At 55.4% G+C, this 18,249-nt stretch overlaps 1 protein-coding gene across 2 annotated transcripts; it reads right to left on the minus strand.

Moving 5' to 3' along the window:
- Nucleotides 1-271: 271 nt before the first annotated feature.
- LOC108626972 (uncharacterized) lies at nt 272-15,271 on the minus strand. 2 transcript variants are annotated; one of them, XM_018027969.2, is made up of 6 exons: nt 14,756-15,271; nt 3,594-3,799; nt 3,139-3,274; nt 2,794-2,933; nt 1,848-2,112; nt 272-1,376 (listed from the first exon to the last, which is right to left on the minus strand). In XM_018027969.2, the coding sequence occupies exons 1-6, from the start codon at nt 14,799-14,801 to the stop codon at nt 1,306-1,308; spliced, it is 864 nt and encodes a 287-aa protein (XP_017883458.1). In that variant the 5' UTR covers nt 14,802-15,271; the 3' UTR covers nt 272-1,305. The 2 variants fall into 2 exon arrangements, with proteins under 2 accessions (XP_017883458.1, XP_017883457.1); XM_018027968.2 differs by having other exon boundaries at nt 1,845-2,112; nt 14,756-15,270.
- Between the last annotated feature and the right edge of the window lie 2,978 nt (nt 15,272-18,249).

Here is an 18,249-nt window from a genome sequence, read left to right on the forward strand (position 1 = left end):
TCATTAAGTATCGAAATTTGAAGAAAAGTGCACTATTTTTAATTACCGGAAATGCGTTTTTCTAAGGTACACAAACTTTTGGTATTGACTATACGTATAGCCAATACAACGATCGTACGTATGCCCTTTGACATCCGTACGTTCCGTCTCTTTACTTGGTATCATTAATTTTTACAATCTGTTTATACTCAAAACTCAGGTATTTCATGGTAATTTATAATTGAAGTCGCTCGCCTCGTCCCGAGGACTAACGATTAAATTACGATAGAACTCAGATTCAATAAATTTATGTACATATATACAGAATGATCTTCCTTGGAAAATACCTTAGGACTACGCGGCGCCCGTTGTTCGCTCTTACGCTCGTAATACGATCCGACGACAGGAATGTTGCTTGTCCGTCTATGTTAACGCGTGCGAGACGCTTCGAAACGTTCTTTGGTAAAACACACCCGCCGCGCGCGAACGCGGACTCGTAATTTCTAGGATAACGTATTATTATGTACCTCTGCGATTGATTAATAGCGACTAGATCGATAAAAGCTACGACGAAAGAGAAACGTTCATTGTTCTCGGTTCTCTTTGACCGAACGATAGAAACACACACACACACACACACACACACGCACGCAGACACATGCAGAACACGCACGCAACGCGGATTCGATTAGAATATAAATGTTATTCGGCCGTCCTCTCGCTGGGAATCGAAAGGAGAGCCCTTTCCTAGCGGTAAAACGGACGAGGACAAGGGGGAAAGGAAAAGTACGAAAGGTGAAAATTAGTGGAGAGTCCGAAGATGACGGACACTTCCGATGGAAGCTACTCACTCAAATTCGGGATAAAAATCTTTCGAATTACCTTTCACACGGTCTTGTAAATCGTTGCGCACCTTCTTTAGAAAACGACAATGAAGAAACGACAATTGGAAATTTCTTGGAACACGCACACGTGCTATGTAACATACTCGACGACGCGAACACGGGTGGGAGGGAACGTTGAAAGTATAAAGTGTACAAAGGTCGGTCGAAGGTACGTAAAGATTTAGGAATTGCTTCCCTAAGTACGAATTTACACGTTCATCCCCTAACGTTCTAACGTGCCGACGAACGTCGGTCGTTAAGAATACGGTACCGGTCGTCCGACCGATTCCGATGACTGCGATTATAAAAAATAGAAACAACACGGATAATTGAGTGCACGGGGTGCTCCCGCGCGTTGCGCGCCGCACGATGCAGAGGCCGGAAAAAGGATGAGCTCGAAAAGCGGCGGCGGCGGCGGCGTCGGCGGTCCCACTTGGTCTCCTTATCGCAGAATCAACAGACTCGTCGTTACCAGCAAGGCGCAGCAGGGTACCAGCGCGATGCTTCCGCTTCCTGCAATAGAAAAATCGAATCGTTCGATCGAAGAGGAAGGTGAGAATAAAACATCGGCCTACGCGGTTCGTATCGGGGAAGTTTCGGTGTCGCGCGTGGTGCGACGACGGAGAGCAGATTCGAGTGAAGAATCGGTAGGTCGCGTCGCTGCTCTCTGATTCGATCGGTATCGACGACGAAATTGGATTCACCGACGTACAAACCGGACAATCGTGAGTCAGCGAATCGTCGACAAATGAACGTGCCTCCGACTCGTTGCCACGGTGTCTTTCTAACGGGGGTATTTCGCTGATTCCGAACGGTCCGGGCAGCCTGACCTTTTTTTCTTGGCAACGATCTCGTGGAACGAACGTTTCACGACGAAACGTACGCTCGTGTTGGTCACTCAGGCGGAGGCAGCGACGCGACGTCCCGAGAAGTGACTCGACCGATTACGAGCGCGACGGACGTCGTTACTTTTTCGCGTACCACCTAAGATATGTTCCGCGTGCGTGTGGCCTTGCGCCCTTGTCTCCCTGCTCTCCATGACCGGCATCTTGAGGGGCCTTTCACCCTCTATGCTGAGCTCGTTCGATTTCCAATATACGGTCGCTATCGTCGCCAGGCATTTGATCTTCAAGTCACCCCTCTTGAAGTGCTTCGTACGCAGACGAAACTCCAGACCCAGCACCGCCGTCTCCAGACCCTCGCGATCCACTTCTACGATGTGAGGCCCCCTCAAGTATTGCGTGTCGACCTGAAACGATCCGAAAAGAAAAAAGAACAGAGGGGCTCTACGTCCCTCGCCTCGTCGTGCCTCGCCGAGGAGTCGTCGGCGAGCACAGGGTCAATTTGCAATTCCGCCTGGACGAGCGGCCGCGGATGGGTTTAAATTACGACTTCCGTTTACGGTTTACCCGATCGGCGACACTCGCCTCTTCTACGAAGAGCGCCAGATCCGCGAGGTTTGCGTGCGCCACGAGAACGCGGCACGGGAGGGTGGTGACTTTCTCGGTGAACTTTCGGAAACTGCGGCGCGATGCGCGAGATAAAATTACGGTTGGATGATCGATCGATCGACGGTCACTAACGATACTCATTGGGAGCCGAACGACGAGATTCGCTGGCTGGCCGTTCAACACCCATAGGGTCAATCTACGATGATGGCGGACGGTTACCATTTATAACACTTCAATTAGCTGGTTTAAACGATCCGCCTCGCTCGTCCAATTAACGGAATACCGTTCCTTGATGCGACGGCACGCTATGCCCGTTTCGAAAATCAATATATACGCGCGGAGCAAAGTGGACGGTGAGACGGGAGTAGAACTGGTGGAAGAAAGGAAGGAGGGTGATCCAAGTGGGAAGAGTCAGAAGAATGTGGCCGGTTTTCCCACGAAAATATTATGAAGGTCCGAGCGTTCTCGCGTACACTTACGGGCTCCCCGTTGATGAACCAGCTGAGCATGGCAGCTGGCTTCGACTTGGCCGAAGTGCAATTGAACCGCACCACGTCACCGACCTGATAACGAGGCCTCCCCGGTCTGCCGGTGATAACGGGCCCGTCTTCCGGTAGAGCTGTAAGTCGACATTTTCCTCGGTCTCAGAAAGAATAGATAGAATAGATAGAATAGAAAGAAATACGCGGTTTCGCCGCGACACGTCGCGAGCCGAACAACGGCTTAACGACGACGCGAGCTAAAACGTCTCTATTTTCGAGCAGCGATATTTGCGTTAGGCAGAAAAAATGCTTCCTGTTCGGGGAGCCGTAAAAACGTCTTACCCACTACCAGCATGTCCGAGTGATCGGAGACCGTTTGGAAGGACGGCGCCTCGGCTGACACCTCGCATCTGTATCTTCCGGTGCTCATCAGGTTGACGGAATAGAGTACGACCGACCTCTCGGTAGAATTGTGAATCTGGACACGAGAGAAAAGGTGTAGGTGCGCGATTAAAACCATATGTTTTCGTTTATCGGCGAACGGGACGCGCGCATCGTCGGTAATTGCGGCTAAAGTAGATTGCGCACCGGACAGGAAACGGACGGGTCTACGGGAGAAACCGGATAATGGAGCGTGATAAAAACGAAGAAACGAAAAAAGAGAAAAAAGAGAAAAAAGAGAAAAAATACGTCGGCGCTTTAAATAGAAAGCGGCATGGCTGCGGCGCGAGGCACGGGAGGGGGCGAGCTCTGGGAACGGGGAGGGAAGAAAAAATCAATACAAAGTGATTCCTTACGTTCGCCGTGACACCCGGCAGCTGAAAGACGAGCACGGGCGGCCTGTCCTGCGGCACGTATCGATAGAACTCGTTCCCGTCTTTGTACCATTTCACCGAGTACAACGCCTCACCGTCCAGGTCAAAGTTGCACTCCAACCTGATGTTCTGACCCCGGACCACGTGCTGGGGAACCACCAGCTCCAGCATCCGGAGCGAGACCGCGTCTGAAATGGAAACGAGGCGATCGTCGTCGGTTCTCAACGTGGTACTTTTGCCCGAGTCGGTCGCAAGTCCACCGCAGAGATACTCTCTCCCGCGAGAGCCACGGCTTCTCGCCAAGACCCGTATCAGCGGCGCGATCGATCACGTCCGAGTCGCTCGAAGGGAGGAACGATCGACGATCGGGCCGTCTTCCGCCTTCTATACATACAGTGGCAGGGAGTGTAGTGGCGCTCTACGAACACGAGGGAGAAACGGTTCGGCCGCGATACCTGCTCCGGAGAATCGCGGCTTTGTCTCCGGTTTGACGACTCTTACGTATGCCTCGCCGAATTCGACGAACGGGGTGTCTCTTCACTCTCGGCCGCGAGGCAAGTTCGGCTCAACGGGGGGCGTCGAACGACGAGACGAACGAGACGAACGAGACGAACGAGAAATCGATGCGAACGCGAACGGCCGTAGGTCGAGGTCGAGAACCGGCAGAGACGACGGAATTCCTTAAACTCTGGACAGTGACGCGTGCTGAAAGTCGCCGGGGACGTTTCTCGTGCGAACGGAACAAATATGTTTCCGTCGACGACGCCGAGGAGGTCGCGATCGACGAAGAATCGCGGTGTCCAGGGTCGAAGGAGTACCGTCGGACAAGACGAAGAGAGGAAGCGAGGAGAAAAGAATCACGTCGGCTCGTCCGAGGGAGAGATAGCGAGCGAGTGGTCATTAAAGGAGACAGAAGAAGAGGAAACTATGAGAAAGAAGGGCAGGCCGAACCCTGAATGGCGATGTAAATGGTCGGTCGCCGCGTGACTGGTGAAAGATGGATACGATGGTGATGGATAGAGATGAGAAGGTTCGATAACGAGCGACGGGGTGAAAAGACGGGACACCGGGCGCGAGAAAAGAAATAGATGATAAAGTCCGGTGCCGCGCGAGACCGTAAAAAGGGTACCGTGGACACGAATCGCGCGAAACGATGCCCGATCGACGACGTATCGGAGGAACACCGTATACACGCTACCGGAGCACACTCGTACCGAAACGATTCGACGGTGCCAGTGAGATTCTCGAGGGATCGTGCCAGCGCTTTTCTCTACTTCCCGCGGAGAGGGGTGTGGGCCGAACATGATTCATTCGAGTTACGCTACCGGTGATACGACGACTCGTGCACGTCGAACGACGGGGGGTCCGTTTGGAACGCGGTGAGTCAGTCGTAGCGAGCACGCGTCCCGGACACCCGTCGTCGCGTCACGACGCGACGCACCCGCGCCTCTATCGTTCCTCCACCGATTTCTGTCTACCGACCGGAGCACGGAACGAGCGTCGCGTACCGCGTGTCGTCAGCGGTGGCAAGCAACGGGGATGAATAAGCGCGCACACGACTCGCTCTTATCGTATCCGGGGGTTAGATCGCGCCGAGTACTTTACGTTTCAAACAGAGGGAGAGAATCGGTGTGTGTACGAACACACAGGTACGTGCACGCCCAACCGAGTTTGCGTTTCCGTTAATTAGGTCGACGACGTTGTTCCTCTTTACGGGGAGGCACCCTCGCCTGCCTGCCTACCCTCCCCTACCGGCCACCACCATTCACGGTTCCAATTTCGATTTGCACGGTAAACGGTGACAAGTCGGAATCGAATTAAAGTTAACTCGGTTCGACGAACGCTCTCGCGACGATCATTATCGAAGCGACTGATATCTCGTTCCCTGGCGCCGTTTCGCGTACTCCAGGATACGCGTACTTCCGGACTCGCGTTCGCGCGCGGGAGTCGCGGCGAAAGTTAAATCGAGAAGGAAACGAGCGCGTGACGCTGCCAGCCTTAGCGTGCGATTGGCTCGTTGGTCGGTTAATCAGGAGGAATAGGTAATAAAGGAACCTCTCGCTGATCGCTGGTAATTAATCCGGAAACACGGGCAAGTACGCGCGGTACGCGAGTCGTAGGACGATCGTCTCTCGTTTCTGTTGTATCGGTTTTGATTCGCGCCGCGTCGCGTTAAACCTGTCGGGGTCTCGTCACCCGATACGGACGCGGTTTCCCTAGCTAATCCACGGGAGGCTTCGACGGACGCGGAATCGAGAAATCCGCGCGGGGACAATTGGATATCTCCGAGATCGGCTCCCTGAAAGAAGCCCTTCCCACCCTACGCGACAGGGTCCAACGAGACGAAACGAAACGAAACGAAACGAAACGAAACGAAACGAAACGGACGGAGAAAAGGGCATATCGCGGGTGCGTCGCGCGGTGTCTGGCCAGTCGCTTAATTTCGCTCCGAGTCCCGGTTCTCGGTGTCGTTTTACGGAAATCGTACACCGTATCCGTGAGCGAAGCCGGGCATATGCCAGTCGACTAACCACCACGCATCTGAGAACCCGCGCGTTCGTCGTCGTCGCGCAAAGGGCAAACGGTGTCGATTCACCGGGGTCGAGGCGCGCCAATTCCTGTTCCTCACGCTCGTCGAACGTACAAGCCGACGCGTACGGCGCGGCATACGTTCCACGGTGATGGCACGAGTCGTAAGTCGAAACGACCACCAAGGGTCTCTTCCTCCGGGTCCTGTTCGATCCTCGCGTTCGATTCACGCGCCCCTGTGCTACGAGTGCCAGCGCGAAAGGGAGTATCGACGATCGTGACGAAGGACCGCAGCTCCCGACGCTGCGCGCCCTACGCGTCTCCTCGAGGGCGAATCGAATTTGCAAGAGTTCGAAACTGACGAACGAAACGTTGCTAGAAACGCGTAAAATTCTCCTCATCTCGCGTGAACTGCGCGCGAACCGATTCGGCGTTGAGGTCACGCATCTACCGGTTCGCGAATGAAAGCGACCGCATAAATGTACACATTACGGCCGAGGTTCGATCGAACGCGGCTCGGAAAATTTACGACTGCCGTGATTCGATACCGTCTATCTCCCCTCGTCCCTTTCTCGCCTCTCCCATAGAACTTTGAACGAACGGGCTGGAACGAAAACGGAAAAGGTAAAAAAAAAAAGGGGAAGCGCGGCGACGCGTCGATGGACCGCCGGGCTTCGACCGACTCGTCTTCCATATACATATATTCGCGTTCGACGATCGTAAAATCTGCCGTATAAATTTGCATACTGTCCGTTTCACGGTTTCGGTCTTGGTCGCGTACAGGTAGAACGCGAGACGGTGATCGTTGGAGAGATCGCGCCGCGCCTCTCGGAACAATAGACGGATGCGTGCGCGCGGCAAGATTCGGAGAAAAATGGAAGCGTACGCGATACGCGACGAAGGACGATCGGAAATTATCGAAGACGAGGACGGAACGAGGGCGTTATGCGTCGTTCTACCTGCGTGCACCCATTGACGACGCACCGTGCGCCCGTCACCGACAATGCCAAATTACCGGATACGTTGCATCCGCAGAACTTATCGTTCCACGGCCGTTCCATGGGATTTCCTTCCTTCCTCGCGTCCCTCCGTCCTCTGGCGCGCGCGCGCGGAACCTGGTGACCGACGGAACCGAACCGGGCCAGGCTACCTCTTCCGTATTTCTGTTTCACCGCGCAATTCTATCGTCTTTGAAAGCAGTCGCCAGGCGCGCGATCACGTAGCAGCGACGGGCGACGGGAGAGGAGGGTTCGTTTCGATGACGAACGCGCGCCCCTTCGCGATCTTTATCGGGACATGACAAATGACTCGTTCGATTCAACCTCCCGGAGGAAAAGAGTCGGCCCGCGGTCTTCTTGCCTGACGCCCTAACCATTTCGTCGGCCCTCTCCGCGGCGATAATTTCTATCGGGGAAACAGATCGTTTCACGACCGTCGTTCGATCTCGAAATTTCGACGGCGGTCGTTCCTCAGACGTAGAGAAGTTTCTGTCGCGAAAAAGCGTCTCGACGACGGCCGAACGAGATCGTCATCCAATCGAATTGCCTGGAAAACGTTTGAGTTGCCGCAAACTTTCCGGAAGTTCTCGTGACTCGAATCGGTTTTAGACCGAGGGCAACGCCTCGCCGTTGGAACGGTATCATCGATGTCGCGTAGAGCGTCACGAGAAAAGGAGAGGAACGGCGATCGACCGAGAAATTGGTTTCCGATCGATCGGCAAACCGCGGACGTATCTTTCTCGGCTATCTTCGCTTTATTTATCCGGATCGAGTAGTTGGTCGTTCACCGTCCGATACCTACGAGCCGTCGTTACCGAGCTTCCGGGACTCGGCGCCCGGGAACGTCGTTCGTTTGCACGATAAACACGACGCCGAATCGAGAGGTCCGTCCGACCAAAGGAAACCGATGCCGACTCCACCGCGCAAATATTGGCTTCCGTGTAAACGTGCGTGCAGACGACCCGTACCACTCTCTCTGTCTCTCTCCGTTTCGATCCGCTTCTTGCGCTCTCGCGTCGTCGTCGTCTCTTTCCGTTCCGCGTGTCGGACATAGAAGGGAAACTCGCGGCGGAAGAGGAAACCAGACCCTACACCCTACAGGACGAACGCGACCGTTTCCAGAAAACGATACCAGATCCCCGAAGAGTAAACGGAGACCTGATTCGATCGCGAGAACGTCGCGGATCGTTGGAGAATTGGCTGAACGCGGGAGCGCGCGCGACGTGCGATGCCGCGTCTGGAGTAGACTCACGTCTCTCGTCCGCCGCGTGTTTCTGCGTTTGCCGCGAGAATTTTTGCCGGTGTCACGCACCTCGTGTCCGCCGGAAACTGCGTACCGCGCTGCCCGTCGACGAGCGACGTTTGAAACGCGTGACCACGCTGAAAAACCGCGTTCCCACCTTTCGTTCGACCCAGGGGCCGGGCCGCGCGTTTCATTCTTCTCAGGGAGAATCGCGTGCTCGTTCCGTTTCCTCTCTCACCGCGTTCGAGTGCGGGCGAACGTGAAATTCGTTCGCCCTGGGAGAATCTGTCGGCGGCACGAATCCTTTAACTCTCCGCGCGTACTTGGAGGTCTACGGGGAACGACGACGCTTTGGCACGACACGTACGCGTACTCAGGTGGCAGGCGAGGGCAAAAAAAAAAATTAAAAAAAAAATAAAAAAAAAATTGCGATCAGGAAGGGCGTGGCGCGGAGCGTGCGAGAAAGCGATCTCGCGCGAGATGTACGGTGCGGCGGGTGGCAGGATTCACGACGAGGATCGCGTGAACGGGTCGATCGTCACCGCACGCGCTCCTTGTCCGAATCATCGGCGGAAATGGGAAACCCTCGGTGGCGATGGGACACGGAGGGCGTGGTCGTTTTTAGAGGTCGAATCGTAAATAAAAAAGAGGAGGTTCGCCGGGTGGAAAAGGAGTCACCGAGCCTTCGGTCTGGGTCCTGGTCACGCCAGTGTCCCGTCCCGGTGACGACGAATGAGTAGCTGCCACGCGAGTAACCCTGTCGAGACGATGGATACGGGCCAGCCCTCCTTACGACGTTCCTCGCCAACAAAAAAATTTGTCGACTCACGGAGATTCGGGCTTTATTCTTCGCTAATCGACGTTTTATTTCGTGGAAAAATCCACGGTTCAGTCCTGATCGCGAATAATCTTCTCCCTCTACGCGTGTTCATCGAGCTCTCAATTGTTTCGATCGACGCGTACACGAATAGATGGAACGATGCTCGGGAAACGGTGTCGCTTCGCCGACGACGTACGGTCGTCGTCCGCGTAACAGGCGTCGTCAACGCGTCTCGTTGTTCGCTAATTTCCGATCGAGGAAACCGATCCGCGTAGATTAGCGTCGAATTGAAAACGGACGAATTTCCCTCTGGCTTCTGGTCGTTGGTCGCGTCCGGGAGACTCGGGAGAAACGTCCACCCATCGGGGAGAAAAACGAGCCGCCTCCGTATCGGCAGTAATACGTTTTACAATAATTCCTAAACGATGGTCGACGTTATCGCACGACGGAAACGATGATGCATCGCTGCGATACACACTTGGTCTCGTTAGCGGTGAAACGAACTGTTTGTTCACTGGCGGTGGGTGCTGGCCCCGACTTAAACGAGGAGAACGAGTCGACGGCCCCCTGATCTCCACGATCGATCCTCGAAAGTTCGAGGGAACGCGATCGTGTTTACAAATTGGTGTCTGTCCCGAAAAACAAGTTGGAAGTTCGCTTTACTTACTCCGAGTCGCACGAATCACGTCTCAGGCGAGACACGAGTCTGGAAGAAGTTACTGGAGAATTCCGTTTGTCGGTCGGGTCTGCCGCGAGGTCACGCTACACCGAAATTGCATTTAATTTTTATCGCGGAGTTTCGAAAGGAGTCGAGATCTGTCGCTTCCTCTCCAAGTCGAGATAATTTGCCTCGAAACTCGACGAGTCGATCCCGTATCGAGAAGGAGAAACGAGAGGAAAAGAAGGTTTTGGTCGCCGCGAAACGCAGGCACCCGTTACCAGAAACGGAAGGGCTCTCCGAAAGAGGGGCCGTTCTGAGTTCGTGGACCATCGCCGACGAAAATATTTACGTTCCGGAGATGGTGGAAAACGTGGCGCGTGCCGCGTCTGGAGCGAAACCGCGAGAGACGTACTCCCGGGTTTATTTTCCAAACACGGAAGCCGTTCCGCCCGAAGCGGAGGGGTCGGCCCGGGACTGTTGGCGGCGGCGACCGTCGAAACGCGCGCTGCTCCCCGTTGGAAAGAACCTCGACCCACTTCCAGATTTTTCTCGCGACTCGAAAGAAGCAAACCGGACCGGGACGAGACGCGAAAACCGAATATCTCGTCGAGGGGTTAACGGTATCCGCGAGATCGGCCTCGTTAAACTCCTTCGTCGACGGTCGATCGTCGTTCGTCGAAGGGTAGAGAACGAACGGAACGGAACGGAACAAAGGGCTGAACAATGGTTCGAACTCGTCCTACCCGGAGAGAAGTTGCGATAATCGCGCGCGAGCCGCGCACACGGGAACGCGATTAATTAAAACCGGGTCGGGACCCGTCGATGAAAAGACGCGCGCGTACACACGATTCTCTCCCGTTCCCGGTTTTCGGGCAACAGCAGCAGCAGCAGCAGCAGCAGCAGCAGCAGCAGCGAACGGAGGAGGGTGGGTGGTATCGAAGAGGCGAGTAATTCGGTCTCGAAATAACCCGGGAACTCGCCGGGAAACGGAAATTACCGTTCCACTTTTCCTACAATGCTCCTAATGCCCCTGTTGTTTCGTCGAGTGCTCAGATTTTTCCAACCTTGGATTCGTGTTTTCTAATTAACCCGCCCCCGAGTCGTCTTTCTCCCTTTCCCTCAGACGTCCGTCGTCGTCCTCCGATCGACGGCGCCGATGACACCTCGCGGAAACTCGTCGGTTTTGTCTCGGACCGGGACTGCACCGCCGATTTTTCTGTCCACAGTTCCGATTCACCACCGTAAGAATACGAGAGGGGATTCAGAGTCGCATAGTATTTTGTTATCCGTTGGCCGGACAGCTGGCTGCATCACGAGAAGCGGGTTCTCTCTCTCTCTCTCTTACTCTTTCTCTTTCGCTCTGCCTCGTCCGAGAGCGGGATATTAAAACCGCGGCCCGTGCAGCTCGTATTAAAGCGAACATTCGAATAATCCCGGACGGTTGTACGGTATATATATTAATCATAAAAGTAGGTTATTGATCCGCGGGAACCGGCGGACAAATTACTAGCGCGGCGCTACCAGACGCGTATGAATTTTCATTTAAACAGAGAATGAAAACGAGAGAAAAAAGAAGGGGAGTCGAAAAAGAATAAAGAAAACGGTACAACCATTTAGCCGGCACGCGATAACAAAACCGTTCCCCGTTCCCCGTTCCAGCGGCTCATTTTACCCTAGCGATCTCCCGCGTGTCGACCCACCCCGTGCTCAGATCCCGTCAAATAATAAAAAGGCGACGTTCGATCGACGGAGCGCGACCAAGTAAAGAGAATTTTCTCCAGTTTACCGTGTTAGATTCCTGCTTCGCTCTTGACCGCTCGACGAACGCAGGTCCGACCGTTTTTCGTCCGACGTACTAATTTCGAGATTAACTGGAACGTCGATACGGGCGGCGCGAGTACCTCTCGGTCAGAGAGCGAGAGAGCACTAAGGCTAGAGTTCTAAACTACGAAATTTCGTCGGTCTCTGCTAGTTGAGTCCAGAGACGGTCGGTCGACTCGCTTACTCGTCGGATTATTATTCGTCGGAGTGGTCACTTTCTATTTCCGAGTCTGAATTTATGCAAAGTTCACTCGACCGACGTCGTCCTCTCGTTACGGCCAACAGAGAGAGAGAGAGAGAGAGAGAGCCGCTTTCGGCGTACGAACGCTTCGGACTCTTGGAAAGGTCTCGAATCGATCTGCGAACGATGCTCACGGGAATCGGAGATGGTCCGTGAAAACAATTGGCTTCCACGGAAACGCACACCCGCGTGACGATCGTCGTCCGACCGGATGTGGGCTCGTTGCGTTCGAAGGACGACGGCTCCGATGGCGCGCGCGGTCGCCCAGCTGTGGTCTCGCGTTACGCGTAAATTGACTCGTTTTCAATTAACGACGATTTTAAGCGATTAAACCGGCACGCCCATGTACGACGAGTACCATCTGTTGTGTGTATTTCGGCCACACGCGGCGTATCGTGACGCGTTGAAAAATTTTCACCCGCGCCCTCCCGGACGATCGCTCCGCGACCGGACCGCCCTACCTACCGTCCACTCGTCCGTCCGACTACGTATATTTTTTATTTCTACCGTCATTTTTCCCCGTTCCGTAATCCCGTAAAATCGGACGTTTCGGCCCAAGTCGAAGGCGCGTACGACCACTTTTACACGCGAAGCTGAAAGAACCGACGGACGACGCGTCTCGAGAATTCGGACCGGACCGGGAAAATCGAACGAGTCGTAAATTAGCCGACGCCGCTTTAAAAAAGCTCGGCAAATTGGGACCCGTCGGTGGTGGAGCGCGGACAAAGAAACGATCGAGGGGGAACGATTCGTTTCGACGGTCGACTCGCGGCGCCGCCGTTTCTCCGTTTCGCTTTCCTCCCGCCGTTCGGTCAATTAAAATGTTCTTTATCCTGATGATACCCGCCGGCAACAGCGGCCGTTCGACCGATTCGAGGAAGCGCTACTACCCGTTCGTTCAAAGATACTCGGTCGCGTTCGGCCGAACGAGATTCATCCTCGACGAGTCGTTTCGAAGGCGTACCCGCGGCTACGGGATAAAAGAGAAGGATGCCCGAACCCGCAGGAGTCACGCAGGAGCCTCGAGGCATCGAGAACGTCGTCTTTAACCTCCGTAACGAGCATTAATCCTCGGAAAGACTCGAACAGACCCGTAGCCGTCGCGACGGACGCGGTAATTGAACGTTATTGCGTCCCCCTCGCGCCGCCGACTTTGGAATTCTTTGGGAGGTCCGCGAACAAATGGAAACGCGCGGTCCGCGCGAACCAAGTAAACGCGTCGTCTCTCCGATCGAACAGCGGGACAGAGGCGGACGTTGGAACGCCAAAGACGATGCCTCGAATCGTTACGTCGAATCGAACGGAGTCGGGTCGCGACACGAGTCAACTACGATTCACGGACGGCGGCGGCGGCGGCGGCAGCGGCGGCGGCAGTCCCGTTGAAAAGACTGTCCCGTGCTCGTAGCGAGCGATCTTGGCCCTGTTTCCGTCGACCTCCTCCGTCTCGGTTTCGGTCGTCCAAAGACGGACAGCCAGCAGCGAGGAGACACGGGAGGGGAAAAAAGTGAAAAGAAAGACGCAGGGGGTAAGTGGGTGTTTCGAGGACGGAGCCAGGGGCTCCGGAGAGGGTGGCGGCTCTTTAATATTTGCCCGGTGCATCTCGCGGGCTCTCCAGAGAAGATCGATGCGACTGTGACCTCCTTCTCTCGCGGACCGTTAAATTAAATTATTATGATCGTTATCGTCGCACAGCGGCGGGATATCGCGAGTGGATCGCGCGCGTGCCGACACCTGTACGCCCCGTGAACGACGAGTCTTTCCCGACGGGACGAGAGAGCTAGAGAGAGAGAGAGAGAGAGAGAGAGAGAGAGAGAGACAGTAAATTCTATACCGCTCGGAATAATTAGAGGTTCTCGCGTTACCCGGTTCCGCCGATAGATCTTGGGAAACGTTCTTTTCACGCGCAATTCTCGAAACTGAGAGGATCGCGTCGTTAAAGCGTGCGCGATTTTTAATCGGATCTGCGGCGTTTCTCATCTGGTTCCCGAACGACGCTGGACGCAAATCGAATCTGGTTCTGGTCGACGTTACTGACGAGAGACTTTTCTCATCGTCGTCGGTGGACGCGTCCAGCGTCGTGAAACGCGTGGCGACCACGCATCGATACGAGTCGTCGAACATGATTCGTCGCGAGCGTTTCGCTACGAGATGAGATCGCTCGCGGGAAGATCGAGTCGCGAGATGCGCGATTCTCCAGGGGTTGCATCAAATTACACGTATTAATCCACTTCCATCAGGAAATTGGAGCGCGCGTGCCGTGCCGCGCGCGGTCTATCGATTCGATCGGACGTTATCGCGAACACCGAAGTCGATCGGATCTCGTGTTCGGCCTTCGTCGCGTTTCCAGAGAGAAGAGCCCGTGGGGTGAACGGGGAGAGAAAGCGAGGACGGACGAAATTCTGTTCTGTTGTTCGAGCACCTGATCGGGTCGAACACGACCGTGTCGCGAAACGAATCTGGGAACGTGGGAAGGTCTCCGCGGAACGAGTTTCCGTCGACACGATGCCCGAACGCGTGCTGCGTTCACGAGATCGGTCGATCGACGCTTCGTCGTCCCGCGCTGTTCGAACCTTCGTAGGATTCGTCGCCGGGAAATACGAAGGATACGAGTCGTATCTGTGCGTAACGACACGTTCGTCGTAAATTTTCGCGAGCGACGTTTCGACGACGCGTACTCGTTCACGCTGACGTTTCGCAGGGCGAAAGCGAGCGAGAAAGAAAATTGGCAGCGATCCGACGCGTCGCACCGTCGTTCTCGCCCTGGACTCGAGACCACGCGCGCACCGCGAATGTTGTCGAGGACGGACGTCCTCCGAGTCAGAGTCACTCACCGTTTACGAGCAGACAGCCGAGGAACAGACCCACTCTCCAATCCATGATCAGCTAGAGAGACCGAGTCTCGATTTTATGGTCGACCACGTCGCGCACACCGTCGCACTCGACGTCAAGCGTCGTACCGCAGGTTCGCGAGAAAGTCCGCGCACGACCGAGTCCACGACGACGACGACCACGCGAACAAGCGTGAGTCCTGGGAACCGGACGATTCGAGGGAAACCGCCGTGACAGTGGCAGAGAAGACCGCCGCGTTGTTCGATGACGTCGAGCCTTGGACTGATCGTGAGAAGTTCGCCGGACTCGCCTTGACCTCCCTCGCGGCTCGTCGCTGTTCGCTCACGGGGACGAGAGAAACGATGGCGAGGGTCACCAGGGTTCGCAGGAAAATGACTCGCACCGGCCGCGGTGGCGACCAGGCGTTCGTAACAACGAGCGTGCGTTACGCGCGACGATCGCGTGTCCAAGCGTGACCCGAGTGTCGAGTGCAGGGCTCGTGCTACATAGTCCCGTGGCTCGTACCGCACAGCTACTACTACCCCGTACTCCCCCACTCGCGACGTGCGCGCTCCAGCAGAGCAGTAGCAGCGGCAGAGGTCGACGAGGAGGTGCGGAAACGACCGAACGAGTTGCACCCTTACCGCGTATCGCGCGGGTGGGAACGTCGTTTCAGGGTCGGCGCGAGGCGAACTCGCGCCCACTGCCGCGTTGCCCGGGATCCTCGAAAATTCGCCGGTTTCCCTCCGAAAGGGTCTCGCAACCGGTACGCCGGTGTTCCCGGGACCACTGCAGCGGACGGAGATCTCGCCGCTTTTCCAATTTTTCTGGCACGCGACGAAAGGGAAAGCGGTAAATACGAGCACGGCTGGGCCACCCTCTGTCGCGACGATCCGAGCATCGGCAATTACTCCAGTAGCGACGATCCTCTGCCTGCTCCTCGTCCTTTTCGCCGTAATCGCCGTAATCGCCTGACTCCTCTCGGTCGAGAGGACCGAGGGTCGCGCGTAATCGTTCGCGTTTCCCTCGTGCGCTCGTTTCGTTGCTCTTTTCAATTTTTCATAAGAACAATTCCGACCGAGTTCCTTTCTCTCGCTGTGTTTAAACGACCCGTACCGGCAAATAAAAAACTCCCTCGCGAGAGCGGAAAATTTGTTTCCCGCTTTTTACTCGCGGCCAAACGAGGACGCGACTCTCTGCTCCCCGTCTCGACGAGTTAATTAGATTTTTGTTGCCGGGAAATTGCAAGAGGCAAGACGCGGCCCTCGTCCCGTTCCCGAAATCCCCCCCGACGCCTGGCTACCTCTGCGGACGACGAGCGTGGTGAACGATCGTCGTGGACGCGCGACGCACGAGTTTCGAAGAGGATTCGATTCCAGCGGGCGTAGCAACGATCGAGAGATTCATCGGTTCTCTCGTCGACGCATCGTTTCCCGTCCCGGGTGAAAGATCACCGACCGCTCGATTTCTGCCTCGATTTTAATCGATCCTCGGCCGTTCCGAGCCGCTACTGTTCCGGAACAAACGCGATTTTTCAACGGCCGAGGCTCAGGTGCCGCGCAACTTCGTTTACGGTTTCGTCCTTTTCATTCTCCTCGTACACGCGGCTGCGTGCCAATTTGTAGGCGTGTTTTTCGTTCGTTTTTCCTCCGCGTCTTTCCGTCTCTCCTCGGACTCGTCTCTGTTCGACCTAGACTCGATTCCGTCGACTTTGCCGTCACACGGACGACCACGCGCACAGAAATGTTACCGCGTCGGTCTGACCGTCTTTGCTGATCGCTGCTGAACTCTGCGATCGTCTAAACTCGAAGGCGTGCCACAGTTCTCGCGAGCATCGTTACGCGGTAAGCGACTCGAATTAAGGACACTCGATGCCACTCATCGACGAGACTGTCCCGTCGCGATCCGACCGTAATGCAACTGCGACTACGCGTATAATCACCGATTTTATCGTCAAAGGATTTTTGAAGCCGTTAACCGTGTTCGTCTCTCTCGGATCACCGAATTCCGAGAGAGCGAAACCTCCGAAATTGGAGAAAGAGCTCGGGTCCGGTCGTTGGCGCGTGCCTCGCGGTCCAAACGACCAGAAGGGTCAATTACTCGCGGGAGTTGGCTCGAGTCGGGCCTGCCAGCGGGAAGCGGTAATTGCAAAACGCAAACACTTATCCCGTGCCGTTGAACGCGCAAAGGGAGCCGTGGCGACTCTTTTCCCCCTCGGTTAATCACGTTCCCCGACCGCCTTCCCTTTTTTCGTATTCGACCGCTCGCTTTCCACGCCGTTTTCCCCTTCTCCTCACCGTGACCAGAGACGCGAACGAAAGCTTCGCGGAACCGGTGCCGATCGAGTCCGTGAAAACGAGTAGATCTGGGGTATCCACCCGCCAGGGTCCGGAGGTCCGAGAGACGACGACGACGACGACGACGAGTACGATCCCCCCCACCCCGGACGGTTTGCTCTCCAATTATCGCCTATTATCGTTGCCCGCGTTTTCCGTAACGCTCTGACCAGGAAACGGGAAAAAAACCGAGTCGAGGTCCGCGTAAAAATTGATCGAACGACACGTTGGCGACCCTCGCGTTCGTCCGGCACGCCTCGGGCCGCTCGGACCGCTCGGGCGTCCCTTTCGCCAGCGGCTTCGAAAAGTTGGCGAGGACAAAAAGAAGCTGTGACCCGGAGCGGACTTAACGAGAAATAATTGAGTTAAGACGAGTTATTTTAAGCGGAAAAGTTGTCGCCGAAAAGCGTGGTTCCATCGAGCAAACCGAGCGAACGCGAGAGGAAAAAAAAGAGACGAAAAGTCGTCGACGAAACGTCGGACCGGCCACGCTCGAAATCGAATTCGACGAAATTAAAACGATGGTCAAACGAGCAGTACGCACTGTTCGTTCTTCTTCCGTGCGGTCGGTTCCTCTTCGCTCGATCGGATCGAGAGACCATCGGAAAACGGAAAGGACGACCCATTCGAGAAGTTCGGCACGTCGTCCCGCCGATCGACGGCCGGTCGTAGAGGGACGATCGACGTTCGCATCGGCGACTTCGGGTCCCACGAAGCGCAACACGTGGACGGAGCACGTGACCACGATAGGCTCGATGTCGATCGATCGGAGCTCCCCGTTCGTCGATCCGACGCGCGACGATCGGAACGAGGAGAAGAAACGCGCGATTACGCGGACCCGAAAGACGAACGAACATTCCAGCGACGACGGATCGACGCATATCGGACCGCGATTCCCCGACGTCACCGTCCGATTCGTAGTCCCTCTCTCGGGTCTCCCAGGGATCGCTCGGGAGAGAAACTTTATGCAAATCGTTGAGTGAATCCTCGCTGAGCGGCTCCCGACTTCCTTCCCCGCGCTGTCCATACTCTTCCCTTGCCTGTAGCTCGCTCTCTGCGCTTTTGCAAAGTTCGTTCCTGGCTGGAGAGATGACCCACTTCGCGCGTCTTCCCGACAGAAAATCCACCCGCGTCTGTCCTTTTATTCCTTCCGACTCCGA

The sequence above is a fragment of the Ceratina calcarata genome, unplaced genomic scaffold, assembly GCF_001652005.2.
Source record: "Ceratina calcarata isolate Rehan_Ccalc_2016 unplaced genomic scaffold, ASM165200v1 scaffold435.2, whole genome shotgun sequence".
NCBI classification, from domain to species: domain Eukaryota; kingdom Metazoa; phylum Arthropoda; class Insecta; order Hymenoptera; family Apidae; genus Ceratina; species Ceratina calcarata.